Genomic DNA, 24,245 nt, shown 5'->3' on the forward strand with positions numbered 1-24,245 from the left:
GATGGCTGTGTTGACTGTATAACTGTATAACAATGTGCCCTTGTTGAAACTCCCAGCTGCATATCATAAAACGCAAAGGATAGGCACTCAGTGGTGTCCAACTCTTTGTGATCCCATGGACTGTATGTAGCTCACCAAGCTCCTCTGTCCATGAAATTCCCCAGGCAAGAATACTGGAGTGGATTGCCATTTCCTTTTCCACATAAAGCACAAAGTGTATAGCAAATACTTAAATAATGAATGGATGAAAACATTGCATGCCTTTTAGAAAAACAAAATGCCTAGCAACGCTCAGGATTTAGCCCACCATTTTCAGAACCAGCTCAGGATGGAAAGGAATTTCAGACACAAGTTTTTTTTCTTTGGGGGGAGGTATCTCCACAGTCTGGACAACAGTGAGAAACATCTTTCTGTGATACACATACACACACACACAACTTAGTGGTCAAAGACATTTACTTCTCATAAGTACATTTGCAAGATTTATACTACTCACAGAACCAAAGTAAGGAGCTTGGTGTACAATCCCAGTGCCTTCTTCTTCTTTCACATAGTTGTCAACAAGCACAGTAAAAGCACCACTTTCTTTATACTGGAAAAGAAAGGTTATCGGGCTTAAAGAATAAAATAAAACCATATCATAATATTAAATTTAAATAGTTTTTGGTAAGACCCTGAAAAAATTTTAGCACTTAATTTTTGCAAATAGAATGGACAGAATAATTCAGATTGGGAAGAAATGTGCCAATTCAAATCATTTCCATGAATAACAGGTCACCATTTATAAATGAAATTGTTATCTAAAGACTTACAGATAAAAATTTCTTCCTTAGTCACAAAACTTTTCATCAGTTCTTCTAACCTCACCCCTGCCCCAGTAAGCAGTTTATCTTAAAATGTCTCAGAAGATGTGCTCCCTCAACAATTCCCTTCCTGCTGTATTTCCAATCACTGAAAACACTTTGCGCTGCTCCTTTTCCTTTCAGGTCAGCTCAGGTTTTTCAGTAATAAAAGGCAAACTTTGAAAGAATCAGGATGGGAGCCAAGTTACAAGTTCTAGATTCAGGTACTCGAAGTACTGTAACACCGAGGAGAATTGCTTTCAGTTTGATTTTTTTCCTAACAACTAAAGTCAGGTTTACACATATAAGACTACAGACCTACTTTTTCTACCTTTGTCTCTTCGTATTTCTTTTCACATACCCTTTGTTTCAGTCAAACTGACCCTTTGCTTTCTTAATCCCTCTGCCTTTGTAAAATGTACTTTCAGAAATGATTTTCACATTTAATCCTATAACACAGTAAAAAAGGCATTGGCAATCCCATGTTCAAAAAATATTCTGGTTGTATTTTAATTTCACAGATGAACAAACTCTGGACAAAGATGGAATTGTTTGTCCAGATTATACAACTAAGTAATGATGAAGCCAGGCCTTCAGCGATGAAGGCCTTTGGGTTCCAAACACAACTTTATATTCAACCACATCACAGCTCTTTAATTCTTTGGTATTCACTTAAAATTAAACTTGAAAAATAACTCTGAATTTTTAATTGCTATAACCCAAATCATCTGGAAACATTTTTGGTGTGGTGTGACAGGTGCTTTTCAATAGTTTAAACTCGGAGAAATAATATGTGTATCCTCAGAATCAGACATAAGAAGAGGGAATACAAAAGATCCTACTGTTTCTAACTGTAGACAAAGAAATGCTGCATTGCGTTCCTATTTCTTGAAGTCCAGTTTAAGGTATTACCCCTGCTGAGTCTTAGGGGGCAGGGTCTGAACTGGGTTAGCATTCACACAGAGAGCTATAGTGTTACACTTCACAGACAGCATCTATTCTCATAGCTCCCACTTAAAACTTCAGAACATGGGTATTTTACGTATACATCAGATGATTTTTGTTTTAAGTCGAAGAATCTGCAGCATCGTTCTAAAACTTACCAAATGTTCTAGAAATTTTATGAAGATAACTGAACGCATATGTGTTATTCTTAAAAAACTTAAATCAGTATGAACTGAATGCATATTCCAGAGAGACTCGTGACTTCACCCAAAGTTCCTAACTATTGTGTCTATGTACATTTTCTGAAAGGGCTGAACTTTCCTTAGGGTCTCAATAGAGTCTTCCCAATAGGGTCTATAATTCAGTGCAAGAGTTTTAAGACAAATAAAAACAAGTATTAAAAAAATGTTTAGATACAGAAGAATGGAGTAATGATATTTTTCAGGGGGAGAAATCAAAGAAACGTTTCAGAAAATGCTTTTCCCAGAGGGCATCTGAGCTTACTCTTGAAGAGTGTCAAGTTGATATGACAATAAAGAAAGGTGAAGCTTTTTTAAAAACAGAAGGAAAACTTAATAAAAACAAAGGCAGGGAGAGAGGAAAAGAAAGGACAAGTTTGATGGAAGCAAAAGTGAAAGTGAAGTCGCTCAGTTGTGTCTGACTCTTTGTGACCCCATGGACTATAGCTTACCAGGCTCCTCCCTCCACGGGATTCTCCAGGCAAGAGTACTGGAGTGGGTTGCCATTTCCTTCTCCAGGGGATCTTCCCGACCCAGGGATCGAACCCGGGTCTCCCGCATTGCAGGCAGACGCTTTACCATCTGAGCCACCAGGGAAGCTCGATGGAAGCAAAGGATATGTTTAAATCAACATTAGGAGATATGGTTGGGAGCTGGACTGCCTTGTGTCAAGTGGAGAACGCCTAGTGAAAGACCAGGTAAAGCATTCGGCAATCCATTAGCAACAACATGCAATGAGGAAGAATGCCTTTAGTTAGGAGATAAGAAATATGCGAAAACACTCAAGCGCACAGAAGTATAGACACAGGTGTTGCTGTGGACAAAGCCCACCTGCATTAGTCAAACTCTTATTATCTCTACACTGAACCAGAACAGAGGTAAGTAAATATTTTATCCCAGGCTGTGATGTAAGGTTTTGCTGGCTAATGCCACGTCCAGCTGAATATAACTTCCAATGTGTAAAATCAGGTCTGAGGGTGTTGCTCATTATTTTGCTTCAAGACCTATAAATAAGAACCAATACAAGAGGTCTCCCCTGGTGGCTCATATCTGCCAATGCAGGAGACACGGTTTTGATCTCTGGTCCACGAAGATCCCACATGCCTCAGAGCAACTAAGCCACAACTACTGAGGCTGTGCTCTAGAGACCAGGAGTTGCAACTACTGAAGCCTGCACACCTAGGGCCTGTGCTCCTCAACAAGAGAGGCCTGTGTGGTCAAACTAGAGAGTGGCCCCAGCTCACCGCAACTAGAGAAAGGCCTATGCAGCAACGAAGACCCAGTAAAGCCACAAATAAACAGATTAAGGAATCAACGGGAAATTCCTATTGTTTTCATTCTTTTGCTGTTGCTGGAGTTTACAACTACAGCTGTGGATTCTGTTGACAGAAAATGAAAAACCACATAAAATAGTTCTGTGATTCTGATGAAAATTAAGTTACTAAATGCCTGAGCTTAAAGAACTTACCTCATAAATTCCTTGAAATGAACTGTTACTTAGACACACAGTTTCATTCTGAGTACTATTTTAAATTTGTAAAAACAAATCCCAAACAACACCTGACCTCAATGACTTTCCTGGGTGATAATAAGCAATAAAAAATATACAGATACAAACATAACTGATTTCATACATAATTTGAGAAAACTATTTAAAATTTTATATAGTGTTTTAATTATTAAACCAAGAAGGCAATATGAACAGAATTTAATTTTTTTAATATCTAAACAAAATTTTTTTGGATTCAGGCACACTTATATCAACAATAAGACAACATGAATGTCACTCCAGTTATCAAACACACAGGTTGAGGAGAGTGCCTGTGGTAGAGGTCTCTAAGCTTACCTTTACAAAATAGTCAAACAGGGGCCTGTATTTCTTGCCTTTGAGAGAGGCACCAGGAAATCTAGAAAAAAAGAGAAGCAAACTTACAATTAAAATCATCAAAGAAATGAGGCTTCAGCCACATCAAATTATCATTTCTTCCTGATTTCCTTGTTCCTAAGTCATTAGTGCTAGAACATGTGACTTGAATATATTTGATTAAACTTGAATAATATATATAGCTCTTGGGCAATAAAGTATCTCACTTTTTAAAGCTAAAGACACACACACCACACAGATGCACACATGTATACATCAAAGATTTGTATTTTCACCTTTCAAGGATCTCATAGTCACTTTCCGATTTATAGAGGGCTGATAATCTGGCTTCCATTAAAATGTATAATTTTCCTCTGACAGCATCTATGAGAGCAAGGGAAAATGTGGACTTCAATGATATGCATGATATTTTCTGAATAAAAAACAGAACACATGGTTCACCAACCAGAAAAGTTGTATACAGGCAGATGAATGACGTGACTGAAATCTTAGGCAAAGGGCCTTCAAGGGTGTCACGTTCACTACACCATGGCCATGACCCAGAGGTGACACCAGGATACTTATACAGACAGAAATGCACTTGCCTACAGAAGTAGAAGTAGACACCACAGGTAGGTTCTATGGTGGAAACAGCTCCTTCCTACAGATAGCATTAGAAACCAACTGTTGATTCTTAGATTCTCTTAAGGCATAGCTAAATAAAGGTAAAAGTATCTGTTTTCTGACTACCAATCCTTTTCCATTCCTTTCTCAATATTATTCCCTGATAGTACAAGCTACTGTGAATCAAACTGTCTTGTAAGATAAAATTTCTTTCTGGCTATGAGCTTTTCTTTCTTTCCTTAGCTTCCCCCTGCTCTCCATAAACTGCTGAAACCTGAAGATACCAATCTCTATGGGAAGGGCCTCATTAGACTATGATTAACATGGTAACAGAATATTCAAAAGGTACAAAGTTTTCAAGTTCTGGTACCAATTCTGTATTATGATATATTTGTTGTTCAGTTGCTAAGTCATGTTCAACACTTTGCAACACCATGCTACAGTACACCAGGCTCCCCTGTTCTCCACTATCTTAGAGTTGGCTCAAATTCATGTCCACTGACAAATTTCCAAATTTGCTGGCATATTGAGTGCAGCACTTTAACAGCATCATCTTTTAGGATTTGAAATAGCTCAGCTGGAATTCATCACCTCCACTAGATTCTCCTAAGAATGTTCAAACTATCATACAGTTGCACTCATTTCATATGCTAGTAAGCTACTAGCTTTGTTTGTAGTGATGTGTCCTGAGGCCCATTTGACTTCACACTCCAGTATGTCTGGCTCTAGGTGAGACTATCTTGAGAGCCAGACATCTATAGTAGTAGTATCTGCATATCTGAGGTTGTTGATATTACTTCCAGCAATCTTGATTCCAGCCTATAATTCATCCAGCCTTGCATCTTACATGATGTACTCTGTGTGCTTATAAGTTAAATAAGCAGGGTGACAATTTACTGCCTGTTGATACTCCTTCCCCAATTTTGAACCAGTCAGTTATTTTATGTTCAGTTCTAACTGTTGCTTCTTGACCCACATACAGGTTTCTCAGGAGAGAGGTATGGTCTGGTACTCCTATGTCTTTAAGAATTCTCCAAAGTTTGTTGTAATCCACATAGTCAAAGGTTTTAGTGCAGTCAAGGAAGCAGATGTTTTTCTGGAATTCCCTTGCTTTTTCTATGATCCAGTGAATGTTGGCAATTCAATTTCTGGTTCCTCTGCTTTTTCTAAACTCAGGTTTTACATCTGGAAGCTCTCAGTTCATATATTTCTGAAGCTTAGCTTGAAGGATTTTAAGCATAACCTTACTAGCATATGAAATGAGTGCAACTGTATGGTAGTTTGAACATTCTTTGGCATTGCCTTTCCATGGGATTGAAATGAAAACTGACTTTTTCCAGTTCTGTGGCCGTTGCTGAGTTTTCCAAATTTGTTGACATTCTGTGTAGCACTTTAACACCATCATCTTTTAAAATTTTAAATAGCTCAGCTGGAATTCCATCATGTCAACTAATTTTGTAGTAATGCTTCCTTTTAAGGCCCATGTGACTTCACACTCCAGGATGAATGGCTCTAGGTGAGTGACCACACCATCGTGGTTATCTGGGTCATTAAGATCTTTTTTGTATAGTTCTTCTATGTATTCCTGCCACCTCATCTTAGTCTCTTCTGCTTCCATTATGTCCTATGTTTTCTTGATCTTTCCAGTTTTCTTGAAGAGATCTCTAGTCTTTCCCATTCCATTGTTTTCCTCTATTTCTCTGCACTGTTCATTTAAGAAGGCCTTCTTATCTTTCTGTACTATTCTCTCAAATTCTGCATTCAGTTGGCTACATTTTTGTTTCCCTTTCTCCCCTGTCTTTCACTTCTCTACTTTCCTTAGCCATTTGTAAAGGCTCCTCAGACAACCATTTTGCCTTCTTGCATTTCTCTTTCTCTGGATGGTTTTGGTCAGTGCCTCCTGTACCGTGTTACAAACCTTCATCCATTAGTTCTTCAGGCATTGTGTCTACCAGATCTAACAGATCTAATCTCTTGAATCTACTCATCACCTCCAATGTATAATCATATGAGATTTTATTTAGATCATCTGTCAGTTGCTTATTGGTTTTCCCTACAATGTAAGGCTGAATTTTGCAATAAGGAGTTCATAATCTGAGCCACAGGCAGCTCTAGGTCTTGTTTTTGTTAACTGTAGAGAGCTTCTCTAATCTTCAGTTGGAAAGAATAAAATCAATCTGATTTTGGTGTAGACCATTTGTGATGTCCATGTGCAAAGTTGTCTCTTGGGTTGTTGGAATGGGGTGTTTGCTGTGACCAGCATGCTCTCCTGACAAAACTGCTAGCCTTTCCCCAGATTTGTTTTGTACGCCAAGAGCAAACTTGCCTGATACTCCAAGTATCTCCTGACTTTCTGCTTTTGTATTCCAATACACAATAACGGAAAGGACACCTTTATTTTTTTTTCGGTGTTAGTTCTATAAGATGTTGTAGGTCTTCATACAACCAGTCAACTTCAACTTCTTTGGCATCAGTTGTTGGGGCACAGTTTTGGATTACTGTGATATTGAATGGCTTGTCTTGGAAAGGAAATGAGATCATTCTGTCATTTTTGACAGTGCATCCAAGTACTGCATTTTGGATTCTTTTGTTGACTATGAGAGCTACTCCGTTTCTTTTAAGGGATTCTTGCCCACAGCAGTAGATATAATGGTCATCTGAATTACAGTCTCCCATTTCTGTTCATTTCAGTTTACTGATAATAAGAAATACAAATATAAGAACTGTCTTAGTCTCTGTTCTGGCATGGATGCCTGCTCAGTCACTTCAGCTGTGTTAGACTCTTCGCGACCCTGAAGACAGTAGCCCACCAGGCCCTTCTGTTCATGAGCTTCTCTAGGCAAGAATACTGGAATGGGTTGCCATTTTCTCCTTGAGGGGATCTTCCGAACCCAGAGATCAAACTCATGTCTGCCAGGATCTCTTCCATTGCAGGTGGATTCTTCACCTACCGAGCCACCTATTTTGGGAGAGCTCTTAAATCTCTTGGAATTTCTTAAGTGATGGGAGCCATGAATGTGTCTTTTGTTGATAAAAAAACACACTATGAGGGTAGTATACCCTAGTTCTGGAGACAGAAACTTGAGACCCTTCCAGATCTCTCTATGCACTTCACTTGGCCACTTGAGTGTATCCTTTACAATCCTCTTTTATACTTAACTGGTAATCTCAAGAGTACAATGTTCTCTGAGTTCTGTGACTTACTCTTCAGACCCAAGGAGGAGGTCATGGGTTGGTTAGAAATCCAGGTGACAACCAGAACTCATGACTGACATCTGAAGTGTGGGTGCAGTAGCAGAGGGTTGTCTTGTAGGACTAAGCTCATAAACTGTGATATCTGACTCTTCTCCAGACAGCTAGTGCTTAAATTGATTTAACTGTTTGGCAGTGTTGAGAAAACACATATTGGAGATTCCTAATAGCAATGATATGCCACTTCATTGAATCTCAGGTTCCTGGGCTGCTGAGTAAAAGTATAATAATCTGAAAATTATAAGAAATTTTTATTTTTCATCTCTCTGTATAATGTTAATTTTGTGTTAATTTCAACTTGTTAATTTTTTAATCAGAAAAACGCTCATGGTTGTTTTTCCAATTATGTCTAATAGTTTTTCAAAAACGTCATTTTTATTCCAAAAACAAATGTAATTTTTTTTTCTTTTTTAACCATTGTGTCAAAAAGAATAAAAAGCTAGGAATAAATCTACGTAAGGATGTAAAACACCTTTACTCCAAAGATTATTTAACTGATGAAAGAAATCAAAGGTAACACAAACAGATGGAAAAATATACATTCTGGGACTGGAAGGATCAGTGTGATCAAAATGATTATACTACCCAAAGTAATCTACAGATTCAATGCAATCCCTATCAAATTACTAACAGTATTTTATCAGATCAAAAAAATTTAAGATTTGTATGTAAACAGAAAAGATCTCAAATAACCAAGCAATCTCAAAAAACGGAGCTGGAGGAATCAGGCTCACTGACTTCAAACTCTACTATAAAGCTACAGCAATCGAAACAGTATGGTACTGTTATCCTCTATTTTAGAGTAGGGAAATGATGTTAGACAAAAAGCAAATTTGAGAGATTTTCTCATTCGAGTTCAAAATGAGTTCAACAAGCAGCAGTTCAAATAGCAGCAGAGACAACTTACAACCTCAACAACAAATTTGGCCCAGGAACTGCTAATGAATGTACAGTGCAGTGGTTGTTGAAGAAGTTTTGCAAAGGAGACAAGAGCTTTGAAGATTAGGAGCATAGTGGCCAATCATCGGAAGTTGACAATGACCGACTGAGAACAGTCATCAAAGCTGACCCTCTTACAACTACATGAGAAGCTGTCCAAGAATTTAAAGTTGACCATTCTATGGTCATTCAGCATTTGAAGCAAATCAGAAAAGAGAAAAAGCTCAATCAGTGGGTGCCTCATGAGCTGACGGCAAATAAAATAAAATGTCATTCTGAAGGTCCCTCTGCCCAAGAAAGAGTCAAATTATTTCCAGTTTTAGAAATATACTGGAAGCTAACTGGCTTTGTTGTGCTGTTTGAAACTCATTATCAGATTCTCCTTTCAAAATATATCTTGGTATATAACAACATACCTATGTACGCACCACTAGACAATTATTTCTTAGAGGCTTTCTTGGTTTCTAAGAAATTTTATTAATGGGCAAATTTCTCTGGGGTTATTAGCACATACAAGTGATTATGATATACCTAAGTATAGATTCCCAAACAATAAATTATAAGACATGTGACCAGAGAGTTCATGCTACCTCCCAGTCCCAACAACTTTACTGATTCTAGTAAATATTTATTTCTTATATAACATGCAGTATGTTAATTAAGTTATAATTTTAAATTAGCCCTGATTACTAATATGGACTTCCCTGGTGGCTCAGACGGTAAAGCGTCTGTCTACAATGCGGGAGACCTGGGTTCCATCCCTGGGTAGGAAAGATCTGCTGGAGAAGGAAATGGCAATCCACTCCAGTACTATTGCCTGGAAATCCCATGGACAGAGGAGCCTGGTAGGCTACAGTCCATGGGGTTGCAAAGAGTAGGACAAGACTAAGCTACTTCACTTTCCTTTCACATTGATTACTAACAGTGATGTCTGTTTAAAAATCAAAGTATATTTTTTAAACTGTAACATATTTAGGCATGACAAGTAAAAAAAATTTTAGACATTATCTAACATTGTATTTAACTCAGTTTTCTTAATGAATTAACTGTGTGCTGTTTCTAGTGTGACCCATCTACTGTCTATTTATTGAATACTTATCTTGTTCCAGACAATGGGGTATAAGGGCATAGCCGTAAACAATACCCATCCATTTGCTAATAACAACATCCTTGGGAATTCCGGGGCAGTACAGTGATTAGGACACGGTGCTTCCACTGCTAGGGCCCAGGTTTGATCCTTGGGTCTGGGATCATGTAAGCCATGTGGCAGGGCCAAAAAACAAACAAACAAAAAACCTCAACTGTATCTTGATAATCTCTCTCTGTAGCTAAATGAAGTTACTCTAATAAATGCCTTTTAGAGGGAATATACCTCAATATAACAAAGGCCATATATGAGAAGTCCACAGCTAACATCATATTTATGGGGAAAAAGCTAGTGTTTCCTCTAATATCAACAAGATAAAGACACCCACTCTCGACATTTTCATTTTAGTACTGAAGTCCTAGCCAGAAGAGTTAAGTAGGAAAAACAAATAAAAGAAATCCACATTGGAAACGAAGAGGTAAAGCTCACTATTTTCAGATGACATGATAGTACATATATAAAACCCAAGATTCTGTCAAAAACTTAGAACTAAAAAATAAATGCAGTAAAGTTGTAGGATACAAAATCAACATACTGAAATTCACTGCATTTCTACACACCAATAATGAACTATCATAAAGAGAGAAAATAACTGCATTTACAATTGTATCACAAAGAATAAAATATCTAGGAATAAGCTAAAGAGTAAATGAAAGACCAAGACACTGAAAAGTTTAAAAGTTTAAGATACTGATGAAAGAAATTGAAGACACAAATAAATAGAAAAAAATTCCTTGTTCAGGGACTCAAAGAATTAACAGTGTTAAAATGTCCATACTACTCAAATAGTTCTAGATTCAGTGCAATTCCTGTCAATATTTCAATGGCGTTTTTCACAGAAATAGAGCCAACATTCTTAAAATCTTGTATCGACCCACAAAAGATCCTGAAAAGTCCATTCCCTCTTAAGAAGAACAAAGGTGAAGGCAGAACACTTATTTATTTCAAACTATATGACAAAACTCCAGTAATCACAACAGTATGGAACAAAACAGAGAGTCCAGAAATAAACTCACACATATATATACACAATTTATTTACAACAAAGGAGCCAAGAATACACAATAGGGAAAGGAGAGTCTCTTCAATAAATAGTGTTGGGAGAACTAGGTCACTCTCTCATACCACATACAGAAATCAGCACAAATGAATTAAAGACTTGGCCATAAGACCTGAAACCCTAAAATTCCTAGATGAAAACACAGCTGACTGGACTCCCCTGGTGGTCCAATGGTAAAGACTCTGCACTTTCACTGCAGGGGGCATGGGTCTGATCACTGTTCCTAGTTGGGGAAGTTTCACATGCTGCTCAATGTGGGGGGAAAAAACCAAATCCCCACAAAACATATTTGATAAACTCCCTGACGTTGGTCTTGACAATGTTTTTGTTTGTTTTTGACCTGACAACAAAAGAAATCAAAAGCAAAAAAAAAAAAAAGTGGGACTACATCACACTATAGCTTCTGCATAGCAAAAGTAATCAACAAAATGAAAAGGCAACCATGCAAGAAAATATCTGTATATCAAATATCTGATAAGGGGCTAACATCAAAAATATATAAAGAACTCACAGAATGCAACAGCAAATGAATAAATAAATGGGTAGAAGATCTGAATAGATATTTTTCCAAAGAAGACATACAGATATCCAACAGGTACATGAAAAGATGCTCAATATCACTAGTCATCGTGGATACGCAAATCAAAACCCTAATAAGTATCACCTCATACCTGATGGAATGCTGTATTCACAAGAGACAAGTGTCGGCAAGGATATGGAGAAGACAGAACCTTTGTACACTGCTGATGGGAATGTAAATTGATGTAGCCACTATGGAAAATAGTATGGCAGTTACTCAACAAAGTTAAAAATACATGTGATCCAGTCATTTTATTTTTGGGTATTTATACAAAGAAAATGAAAACACTAACTTGCAAAGATATCTGCAACCCATGTTCAGTCATGTTCACTGTAGCATTATTTACAATAACCAAGTTTTAGAAACAACCTGTGTCCATCAGTGGATGGATGGATGAAGAAAATCTGGTATGTATATATACAATGAAAAGCTATTTGGCTATAAGAAAGAATTAAATTTTGCTGTTTAAAACATCTTGGATAGATCTTAAGGCCATGAGGCTAAGTGAAAGAAGTCAAAAGAGGACACTTATCATCTCACTTTTATGTAGAATAAAAACAAAATCAAAACAACAAAAATAAACCTCATGGATACAGATAACAGACTGGTGGTTACCAGAGGCAGGATATGAGGAAGAGGGGGTGACAAAATGAGTAAAGGCAGTCAAAAGGTATAAACTTCCAATTATAAAATAAGGCATGGGGATAAAATTTATAGCATGGCAACCATAGTTAATAATACTATATCGCATACTTGAAAGTTACTGAGAGAGCAGATTTTAAAAGGTCTCACCACAAGAAAACAAGTCTATAAGCATGTATGGTGATGGACGTTAACTAGACTTACTATGATGTTTGTTAACCAATGTATACAAACATCTAATTACTTTGCTGTAAACTTGAAACTAATATGTGCTAAGTTGTTTCAGTTGTGTCCGAGTCTTTGCAACCCTATGATAGTAGCCTGCCAGGCTCCTCTGTCCATAGCATTCTCCACGTAAGAATACTGGAGTGGGTTGTCATTTCCTCCTCCAGGGAATCTTCCTGACCTAAGGATCAAACCCAAGTCTCTTGCCTCTCCTGCACTGGTAGGCAGGTTCTTTACCTGGCAGGGGTGTTGCTTACCACTAGTGCAACCTGGGAAGTCTGAAAACTAACATAATGTGTATCAACTATACTTCAAGTTTTAAACATAAAAAAGGAGGGAAATGTCAGCTTTCACTCATTAAAATTATTTTATTCATATCAATCATAAAGAACAAGGTTCACACTTACCTTTAATCTTCACATATTGCAAGTCAGGATTAACACACAGGGCAAGGTTACTAGGAAGAGTCCAGGGAGTAGTTGTCCAGGCAACCAAAGAAATATTTTCATCTTCCTCCAAAGGGAAAGTTACAAATATTGAAGGATCTTGAACATCCTGAAATCAAATGAGATAAAATATTCTTTTATAAAATTCGTAATAGTAGACTTGCAAGAAAAAGGAACTGATCCTAAAGAATACAATAATTTGATTTCCAGAAAAAAATCTCCCATATTTGTAAGAAGAAAATACAAAGCAAGAAATTCCAAATACATTTTTATATAAAGAAATGCTTTAATAATTACCTTAGTAGACACAACTAAAATATTTAAAGTTTATCAAAAGGGATACATAATGGAGATTTCACTATTACAATGATCTATTTTATAAAGTCCATAAAGAGTTAGGTCAATAAAACAACTATTTTGGAAAACAGTTATTATTTATTCAAAAATATATTAATAAAAATTTCACTGAAGGGTATATGAGAATTGCGTTTTCAACTTTTCAGGAAATCTGAAATTATGTCAAAAATAATCTTTAGTACACAATTAGAGTACGACCAAAGCAAAAAAAAAAAAAAAGAAAATAATAAATGTTGGCGAGGATGCAGTGTAATCTAACAGTCTACTGGAGGTATAAATCAGTATAACCCCTTTGGAAAAGTCTTTAAGAGTGGGAGACAATGAACCATGGTCCTTGAGTCAAATCTGGCCATTACCAGTTTTTGTATAGCCCAAGAGCTAATAATGGTTTTGACAGGATGACAGACCATGTGGCTTACAAAGTCTAAAATAATTACTATCGGGCCCTTTACACAGTTTGCCAACTCTAGTACTAGAGCTAAATGTAAGTATATCTTATGACGCAATAATTCCACTCCTGGGAATGTAAGCAACAGAAATGTCTATATATACTCTCCAAAACTCAAGTTCTAGAATATTCATTAACAGCCAATAACTAGATATTACCCAAATGGCAATCAACATTAGAAGGGATAGGGACTTCTCTGGTGGTCCAGTGGCTAAGACTCTGTCATGCAAAGCCAGGGAAGCACGTTCAATCCCTGGTCAGAAACTAAGATCCGACATGTCATGGAACAGCTAAGCCCACTTGGCAACTACTGAAGCCCATGTGCCACAACTAGGTAGTCTGTGAGCCTCAAAAAAAGATCTCACGCGCCACAACTAAGACCTGACACAGCCAAATAAATAAATAAATTTAACCATTAGAATAGATAAGTTAAATACTTGGCAGTAACTAAAATGATCTACAATTACACACAACATGATGACCTCAGAAACACAATCTTGAGCAAGAGAAGTCAGACAAAAAAGAACAAACTGTACTACTGTATTTATATTTCATAGAGAATCAGTGAACAATGAGGCTGGAATGAGGACAGTAGTAACTATAAAGGAGTAGGGTGATACACACTAAACTAAAAGGCCCATGAGAAGGGAGAGCTCTTGATGGATTAATTGATAAGGCTGCTTTTGTTCTTTATCAGGGTGTTGGCTTCAAATATACATTCATTCTGCACAAGTAGATGAAATAGAGCAAGGAAATGGAAGAGCAAAAAAAATGCTGTCTTATTACGTCAGGAAATAGGTACAAAGGTGTAAAAATATTAATTATATATATATTATATATATAGTAATGAACATAGAAAACTTAAAAAATAAAAAAAGCCACTGAAGGGAAACGTAAAATAAAACATTAATAGTGATTTCCTTTGGGTACTGGGATTATAATTTTCTCCTTCTTCTTAATATCTTCTATGGTTTCTAAATTTTCCACAATGAGCATAAGCTTCATAAATAATCACATCAACTAGACTTCTAGAAACTAACAATTAAGACAATATAAAAAACAAGTATTTTTATATACCATCATTTAGTTTGCGTGTGTATGCTCAATTATCTTTTGGAAAAGTTTGGAAGGATTTTCTTCGTTAACTCAATTTACTTCCCTACAGCTTGCTCTTTCCCAATAAGCAAATGTTTCTATTTACTTATAGATGAGTATAAACTTTGAAAACTCTAGGACCAAACTACTATAGGAAACTAACATGTAAAAATTTGGTTACCAAAGAAAACTCCAGCACAGTACACAAGGATTCCTATTACAAAATGTTTGAAACAATACTGTTACCATTTGAAGAAAAACACCCCTAGCCCTCTGAACAATTCAAATATCTATCAAAAGAATGAATAGATAAATTGTAACCTATTTGTTATAAGAAAGGATTCAGGAGATGTAAGAGATGGGAGTTTGATCCCTGAGTCCGATTTCTGGGTTCATAAGATTCCCTGGAGGAGGAAATGGCAAACTACTCCAGTATTCTCGCCTGAAAAATTCCAGATGGAGGAGCCTGCTGGGCTACATTCCATGGGGTCACAGAGTTGGAAATGAATGAACACACACACATGCAGCAGGGGTCCCCAACCTCTGGGATCTAATCCCTGATGGTCTGAGGTGGAGGTGATGTAATCAGTTCAGTTCAGTTCAGTCGCTCAGTCAGATCCAACTCTCTGCAACCCCATGGACTGAAGCATACCAGGCTTCCCTGTCCATCACCAACTCCTGGAGCCTACTCAAACTCATGTCTATCGCATCGGTGATGTCATCCAACCATATCATCCTCTGTCATCCCTTTCTCCTCCTGCCTTCAGTCTTTCCCAGCACCAGGGTCTTTTCAAATGAGTCAGTTCTTCACACCAGGTGGCCAAAGTATTGTAGCTTGAGCTTCAGCATCAGTCCTTCCAATGAATATTCAGGACTGATTTCCTTTAGGATGGACTGGTTTGATCTCCTTGCAGCCCAAGAGACTCTCAAGAATCTTCAACATCACAGTTTAAAAGCATCAGTTCTTCAGTGCTCAGCTTTCTTTATGGTCCAACTGTCACATCCATACATGACCACTGGAAAAACCATAGCCTTGACTCGATGGACCTTGATTGGTAAAGTAACGTCTCTGCATTTTAATATGCTATCTAGGTTGGTCATAGCTTTTCTTCCAAGGAGCAAGCATCTTTTAATTTCATGGCTGCAGTCACCATCTGCAGTGATTTTGGAGCCCCCAAAACATAAAGTTAGCCACTGTTTCCATTGTTTCTCCAATTATTTGCCATAAAGTGATGGGACCGGATGCCATGATCTTAGTTTTTTGAATGCTGAGTTTTAAGCCAACTTTTTCACTCTTCTCTTTCACTTTCATCAAAAGGCTCTTTAGATCTTCTTCACTTTCTGCCCTAAGGGTGGTATCATCTGCATATCTGAGGTTATTGATATTTCCCCTGGCAATCTTGATTCCAGTTTGTTGGTCATCCAGCCTGGCATTTTGCATGATGTACTCTGCATATAAGTTAAATAAGCTAAAAACTAAAGGTGATGTAATAATAACAGAAATAATGTGTACAATAAATGTAATGCGCTTGAATCATCCCCAAACCATCCCCTTACTTGGTCTGTGGAAAAACCATCTTTCAAAAAACCAGTCCCTGGCTCCCAAAAGGCTGGGGATCACTGCTATGTTGTTGCTCATTCAATAACCTGTTTCTGACTCTTTGTGACCCCATGGACTACAGCACGTCAGGCCTCCGTGCCCACTCTATCTATTACAGTTTGCCCAAGTTCACGGCCATTGAGTCAGTGATACTATCCAACCATCTCATCCACTGCTAAACAGCAGTTAAAATTAAACTTAAAGCTACATGTATAAATGAGAAGAAATTTTAAAACATAATGTTTATTTTAAAATGCAAGGTTCAGAATAATAATGGATGATACTCAGAAATATATATAAAAACAGTATACACTATTAATGAATACTTATGTATACAGTAAAAGTATAAAAATAAGCATAATTAAGAAATACCAAATTCAGCATAGTGGTTACCTATCAGGATGTAAAGAAAGAAATGGAAAAGAGAAAGGTGGTGTAAATAAATAAACTGTGGTATATTTACCTACACAGTAATTAGAACAAAAGATCCATAACTCTATAAAACATGGATGACTATCACAAGCAATACCGAGTAAGAAAAGCCAGAAAGAAAAGAAGACATAGTATTATCTTCCCATTTCTTCAAAGTACAGAACCAGACAAAACTAATCAACTGTTATCTGTGATATTTGATGTATTTGAAAAAAATAGATGCATTTAGTGAAACCAATTTTATTAATCCTTTTGGCCACGGCACAGGGTTTGCAGGATCTCCGTTGTAAAAACAGGGACAACACCTGTGCCCTCAGCAGTGAAAGCTCAGAGTCCTAACCACTGGATCACCAGGGAATTCCCCAATGCAACCCATTACTTGGTATGCTTAAGATCTGCGCATGTCCAAATTAAAAAAAAAAAAATACTGACCTCTATTATATACGGTCAAAGAAAAAACAAACACAGAAACAAGGTACTTATATCTATAAAATGCAGAGGACAGAGAAAATGTTAAATCAGATTATGAAGTTGTAATCATTAAATTCAGATCATGGGAAACTCTACAAAGCAAAACCTGTTACCCAAACAATGACTTCCAAAGGTGGGGGGTGGGCGGGGGCGAGGGAAGCAAAAGAAGAACACACACACACAAAAAATGGAGACCTACACGTTAAAAAAGATCTAAGAGACAACTATTACTGAGTATGAACTTTCCTTAGGTCTGGATTAAAAAACAAACAACTAGAAATAACCTTAGGGGAAAAAGATGCTATTTATGAGATAAACAGAAATGTGAACACTGATGATATCCAGCAGTTAAACAATTTCAGAATATTTAACATTAAGAATATTAAAAATGATTCATGATGACTTTTTAAGGTGTGACAATAGTACTATGGTAATGTTAAAGAAAGATTAATTTATTAAAGGTACATAATGGATTAATTATCAATAAAATGACATGTCTATTATTTGCTTTTGAAAAAGCATCTGGGAGAAATAACTGAAGTGTGTAGATGGGGCAGGACTGGCTATAGAGACTGTTGGGGATACATGAAAGGCACAGGCAAGTTAGCTAATTATTGCCTACTTTTGTGCATGCTTGAAATTCTTCACTTTAAAGTGTTTTTAAGAAGGAAGAAAACACAGCAATATAATCAGATCTGACAAAGTTTAAGCCTTTGGTACTCAACAGTTATTATATTAATTGCCACATTTTTATGTGCTTAATATACTTTATTAAAAAACTACAATAACAGGAGTCCCTATAAACAACCCAATGAGATGTTGAAAGCATTCTCTAAGATAGAAAATACATCTGAAGTGCAAGTTTTAATAATTTCCAAACCTAAGCCATGAAATAAGAATTCTAAACAGATTTAAGTCCTCTAAAAACAGAGGGTTAAATAATATCAGAAATAAAACCACCATTTGAATACAAACACATGAGAACAGATACTTCTTATTTCTAAAGACTTATAGTCTTTACTATCTCTCTGGATAAGGTAAAGCAGTACACTGAGTCCCTTGGACTGCAAGGAGATCAAGCCAGTCAATCCTAAAGGAAATCAATCCTGAATATTCACTTGAAGGACTGATGCTGAAGCTGAAGCTCCAATACTTTGGTCACGTGATACAAAGAGCTGACTCAGCAGAAAAGACCCTGATGCTGGGAAAGATTGAAGGTAGGAGGAGCAGGGGACGACAGAGAACAAGATGGCTGGATGGCATCACTGACTCAATGGACATGAGTTTGAGCAAGCTCTGGGAAATGGTGAAGGACACGGAAACCTGGCGTGCTGTAGTCCTTGGTGTCGCAAAGAGTTGGACGCAACTGAATGACTGAACAAAGAACACTGTGTAAATATCAGACATGTTTAAATTCTTATACCAAAGACAGCAAGTTATTTCATTCATCAAGGAAAAGATCATAACACATCACTAACTGCAAATCAGATTTTCTTCCAAATACTTTTAACAAGTAAATGATATTACAAGGTCTGAGATGAGGCATAAAATAATGCTAAGCAATAAGCCTTATGAAACAGTGACTTGAGGAAAATAGAGCAGAGCTGGACTTATTAAACAAAGAGAGGCATAAAAATATGGTTAAAATAAGCAAAATCTATCAATCAAAATCTATCTACTAAGACCAGCCGAGGGCTTCCCCAGTGGCTCAGTTCGTAAAAAACTGCCTGCCAACACAGGAGAAGCAAGAGATATGGGTTTGATCCCTAAGTGGGAAGATCCCCTGGAGAAGGAAATGGAAACCCACTCCAATATTTTTGCCTGGAAAATTCCATGAACAGAGGAGCCTGCCGGGCCACAGTCCATGAGGTTGCAAAGAGTAAGACAAAACTAAGAGCACATGTGCACTCATCGCATTAAAATACATCATTTACATCTCTCCCCAGGCTTAACGTTCCACACTGGGACTACGTTACCATGATCATCACAACCATTTAACTTCTGATTACATAAGTTAATGTCCAATGCCATCTCACATACCTTGTAATTCTGGTGAGATTCAAAGTTGGAGAGTGGAGTATTGCATGCAGTGGAAAAGGGCATGACTTTCACACCTCTATAAACAAGCCCTTTATCATAGAGTTGTTTGAAGATCCACCTGGCAAGTAAAGAGAAAGAATTTTTCAAAGTCTACATCAAAAAAACCCTGTTTTCCCAAATACAAACATTTATGCCAGTCTAGTTTCCATTTGCAGAGTATTGGACAGGCAAAGACATAGAAACACATGTCTCTCAACTGGTGAATAGCTGGTAAATTGTAACAGATCAGTATAATGAGATTTTATGTAGACATTAAACCTGGAGAGGGAAATAATAATCCACTCCTGTATTCTTGCCTGGTGAATCCCATGGATATAGGAGCCTGACAGGCTACAATCAATGGGGTTGCAAAGAGTCAGACACCAGTTAGTGACTAAACAACAACAACGTAGACATTAAAAGTGCTAGTATCTGTTGACACAGAAAGATGCTCATGACTTGATGTTGACCGAGAAAAGCAACTGACACCATATTGTACAATGAGGTACCAATTATGTAAAACTATACATATCAGTATACATATTTATATTTTTAGAGATGCTAAAAAAAAATAGGTTTCCACCAATGTATTAACTTACAGTTGGGATTTTAGGTTTTTTTGTTTTTCTTCATACTTTTCTGGTGTATTGTTTAAATTTCACTATAATGGACAGTTTTACAAAGGCTTAAGTAGAAATAATTGGGATTAGAATCAGATATCTTTCCTATAGTCAGTCAAGAATGTTTATTAAACACTTAAACATGTTGCATTATGCTAAGTGCACCAAGACACTGCACAACAGTCATCCCAGGTTCTCCTGTGGTGACCAGTCACCTTTCCCAGATGGATACAAGAATCCATTTGGTGGGAATCCTTACTTAATTCTGCCTTTATTAACCCACTTTTGTAGTTTGAGTCCTAAGTACTCAGAACAATAAATGAATTAAATTCTCTCCCATATGCTAAAATACATTTTTGTGAAAAAACTGCACAAATTTTCATGGTAATCCTTGACTTTGAATAAAGTCTGAAAGCCTGGGGTCTTGTAGCAAATTTCCCAAGTTTAAACTTTAAATTAAATTATATATTCTGATTCAAGTACATTCACAGGAGACCAGAGGAACTGTCAGATTCGATATCATTAAGATCCAGATTCAAACCAAAGAGCCATATAACTCGCTGAGTGATCTCAGACAAATCACAATCACTTGCCTTTACCTCCAACAGGGTCTAACCCCAATTCACAAGACTTTCTGAATCATCTGGAAAAATTGATATGGAAGTACTTTATATATACTCAAAAGTACCAACTCAATCTAAATTATCATCATTAATGTTATCATTTTAAATGTATCACCTATTATTATTTTTATATTCACACTAGGTTTATGTGCCTTATTTATATGCCAACACGTTCCTCAGGAATAACTAACATTCTAATACTAAGAGGCTTTGAATGATTTTCCCCTGACTGAAATATGTTTTAATGGAAATAAAGAATATGATGTAAAGCTGCGGTAGCACTAGCAGTGTGGTAGCACTAGCCACATGTGCTCATTTAAATTTATTAAAATTAGAAACTCAGTTTCTCAGTCATACTAACCACATTTAAGTGCTAAATACTTAAATGCTGATCTAGAGCATAAAGAATACCTTCTTTCTCAGATATTTAACAGAAACCCTGCACCAGTCATGAGAACTCCAGCTAGTCAGTGAAACAGGAAGAAAGTTCCTGTCCAAAGTCCTTGCCTTGTCAGAATATTTAATCAACTTCCACCCTTGGATATATGGGTCTGGAGATGCACTCACAGGGGTACATTAGAGTCAGAGGGTCTGAGAACTGCCCTAGATATCTAGCTCCTCAAAGGACATGTGCCAAGCATTTGCAACAGATCTTGACTAATAGAAATGTAATCAGGAAGACAGGAAGAAGCACAAGCACTTCAGTGCAGGGCCAAAAAAAGAGAATCCTACAAAAGATCTCTGCAACTCACCTGTAATTATACATAACTTAACAAAAGTACGACTTCCTCAAGGTCTGAGTTATGTACACAGGGCATTTTGTAGCTATAATAATTGTTTGCCAACTAATGATACGTAATGATTCTCAGACTACTGTAGGAAGCTCAAGTTAAATTACCTATCAAAACTGGCATTGCAACAATTCTATTTACAGTTAAAGGAAACAAAATTAATTTTGAATCTGTTAGGAAACAATGACTGCATATATAATTTCTCTCAGTAAAAAATTCAAGTACACATCAAAATTCAAGTATCATTAATACCTTCTTAGAATCTAAAATATACTGAATTCAAAAATAAATTTAGGGGTAAAAGGAATGAACAGTACTATAGAATTTCAGGGAATATAAATACTCTGTATGATATCAGAATTATGGAAGTATGTCATCACATTATCTGTCCAAATCCAAAGAATGTACAAGAAAAGGGAACCCTAATGGAAACTCTGGACTTCAGTTGATTGTGACCTGTCAATACAGGTTCATAAATTGTAACAAATGTACCACTCTGGCAGGGGATGTTGATAATAGAGGAGGCTCTGTATGTGTGGAGCCACGAAGTATGTGGGAAATGTCTATATCTTCCTCTTTTTATCTTTTCAGAGCATTTTTAGGTTCACAGCAAAATTAAGTCTTTAAAAAACAAAGAAAAAACAAATCAATTCCCAAAGATTTCAGGTAACTATGAAACAAGCTGATTCATACTAGAGCATCTCTCTACTAACTAATAAAATAACACAGTTATTATATTTATACCATCAAATAAACTTACCAGACAGATTCCATGAATTGTGGATACAGAGTTTTGTAGTCATTGTCAAAGTCAATCCATCGGCCAAGTCTGGTAATAGTAGACTTAAAACATGTGAATATTAAAAAAATAGGAATATTAGAGTTTTTAGACAACATGTTACTACATAGCAATTATCATCATTATATATGATGATTCTGGAAGAACAATCAATGGTTCAAGTAAATCTATATTGTAAACAACACATGAAAGTCTACCAAAGCTACCAAATGTCAAACACTGCAGATCTAACTGCTGCTGGCATGAATCATAAATGGTTGCTAAACTTAATGAGTCATAGTATGATAAGAGGAGAAGGCAATGGCACCCCACTCCAGTAACTCTTGCCTGGAAAATCCTATGGACAGAGGAGCCTGGCAGGCTGCAGTCCATGGGGTCGCTAAGGTCAGGCACGACTGAGCGACTTCACTTTCACTTTGCACTTTCCTGCATTGGAGAAGGAAATGGCAACCCACTCCAGTGTTCTTGCCGGGAGAATCCCAGGGACGGGGGAGCCTGGTGGGCTGCCGTCTATGGGGTCACACAGAGTCGGACATGACTGAAGCGACTTAGCAGTAGCAGTATGATAAGAAACAGGGTACTTACTAATTACAAAGGAAAACCTGAAACTTGACAATGGAGAAACTTCACAGAATCGCCTTAGTGAACATTAACAATGCCAATGAGACATATCATCACTGCGTGCCTTCTGGTATGACAGACTAAGACGGCTTGATGTTACTTCTTAGGCATTTTTGCCAAAAAAGTATAACCTAAACTGAATCATGAGGAAATAACAGACACTGAGGGAATTTCTGTATTCTTTACAAGTGACAAGGTCATGAAGACAAAAGATTGAAGGAATGTTCCAGATTGAAGGAGACTGCAGAGATACAACAACTAAATGAAATCTGTATTCCTAGACTGGATCTTGCATCAGAAATAAGAATTAGCAGACAACTGGTTAAATCTGAATAGGTGTATAATAGTATATCAATGTTAATTTCCTGATTTTGATAATTATACCATAGTCATTAAAGGTGTTAGCTTTTGGGAAGTGGGTGATTGGTATGCTGCTGCTGCTGCTAAGTCGCTTGTAGTGTCTGACTCTGTGCGACCCCATAGACGGCAGCCCACCAGGCTCTGCCATCCCTGGGATTCTCCAGGCAAGAACACTAGAGTGGGTTGCCGTTTCCTTCTCCAATGCATGAAAGTGAAAAGTCAAAGTGAAGTCACTCAGTCGTGTCCGACTCTTTGCGACTCCATGGACTGCAGCCTACCAGGCTCCTCTGTCCATGGGATTTTCCAGGTAAGAGTACTGGAGTGGGGTGCCATTGCCTTCTCTGGGGTGATTGGTATAGATGCTCTTTATACTATTTTTTTGGGGAAAAAGGAAGCCCACATGTATATTGCAATCATCAGGACTTTTTCCTATTAGTGACCAGGCAATAAAGGTAGATTCAGGAAAGTTAGGTTAGGAGAAAATTAAGGAGCTTTGATTTTTAGGTTGGTGAAATCAAATTTCATTAAACAATAAAAATAAGTTTTGAGCAGAAAGAGCACAATAGTCTTGAGAGAAATAACTTGGCAAGGTAAGTGGAAAGAACATGAGCAAGAGACCAATTATTAGATTGTTATAGAAATGAAGATAATGGTGGCTGAAAGACGAGGCTGTAGGAATGAAAAGAAATGTCTAGATAAGAGATATTAAGAAAGGTTTGCTCGAATTTGACATTTGAACAGGTCATGATGACTAAAATTTGAAGTCTAGAAGACTGATACCACTGGCAGGAACAGCAAATTTGAAAAAGTGGTAAGATCATGAATATGGGAAAAAATAAAAGCCAGACATGTTTTTGAATTGTATAGGTATCTGTACAGTTGTACAACAATCTGAGAGGCAGGGAGGAAAGGGGAAGTTGAAGACCTTTGTTTCTAAGCCCATCAGAATTAAGAGAAGACAACACTCTGCCAGACTTGACAGTTATACTTAAACGTATCAGCTGTGGGAGGTCTATGACTAGAAAAGCAGTGAGCAAGATGGGCATCAAGCTAATATAAGGAGTCCAAATGTGAATCATTTTTAACATCTGAATTTTAAAACTGCAACATTCAAGTTAACCTGTTTGCTAGGACAGCATGATTC

At 37.0% G+C, this 24,245-nt stretch overlaps 1 protein-coding gene across 1 annotated transcript in view; it reads right to left on the bottom strand.

Annotated features, from left to right (window-relative positions):
* Nucleotides 1-24,245, bottom strand: part of IARS1 (isoleucyl-tRNA synthetase 1) — a 77,552-nt gene that overhangs the window by 44,819 nt on the left and 8,488 nt on the right. The window contains exons 5-10 of the mRNA XM_068974066.1: nt 22,082-22,164; nt 19,249-19,366; nt 12,767-12,914; nt 4,187-4,274; nt 3,873-3,933; nt 497-592 (exon numbers count right to left, since the gene is read on the bottom strand). Of these exons, the coding sequence (XP_068830167.1) occupies nt 497-592; nt 3,873-3,933; nt 4,187-4,274; nt 12,767-12,914; nt 19,249-19,366; nt 22,082-22,164 (594 nt within the window). The remainder of the gene's footprint in view (nt 1-496; nt 593-3,872; nt 3,934-4,186; nt 4,275-12,766; nt 12,915-19,248; nt 19,367-22,081; nt 22,165-24,245) is intronic.

This window comes from Capricornis sumatraensis, chromosome 6, assembly GCF_032405125.1.
Source record: "Capricornis sumatraensis isolate serow.1 chromosome 6, serow.2, whole genome shotgun sequence".
Classification (NCBI taxonomy): Eukaryota; Metazoa; Chordata; class Mammalia; order Artiodactyla; family Bovidae; genus Capricornis; species Capricornis sumatraensis.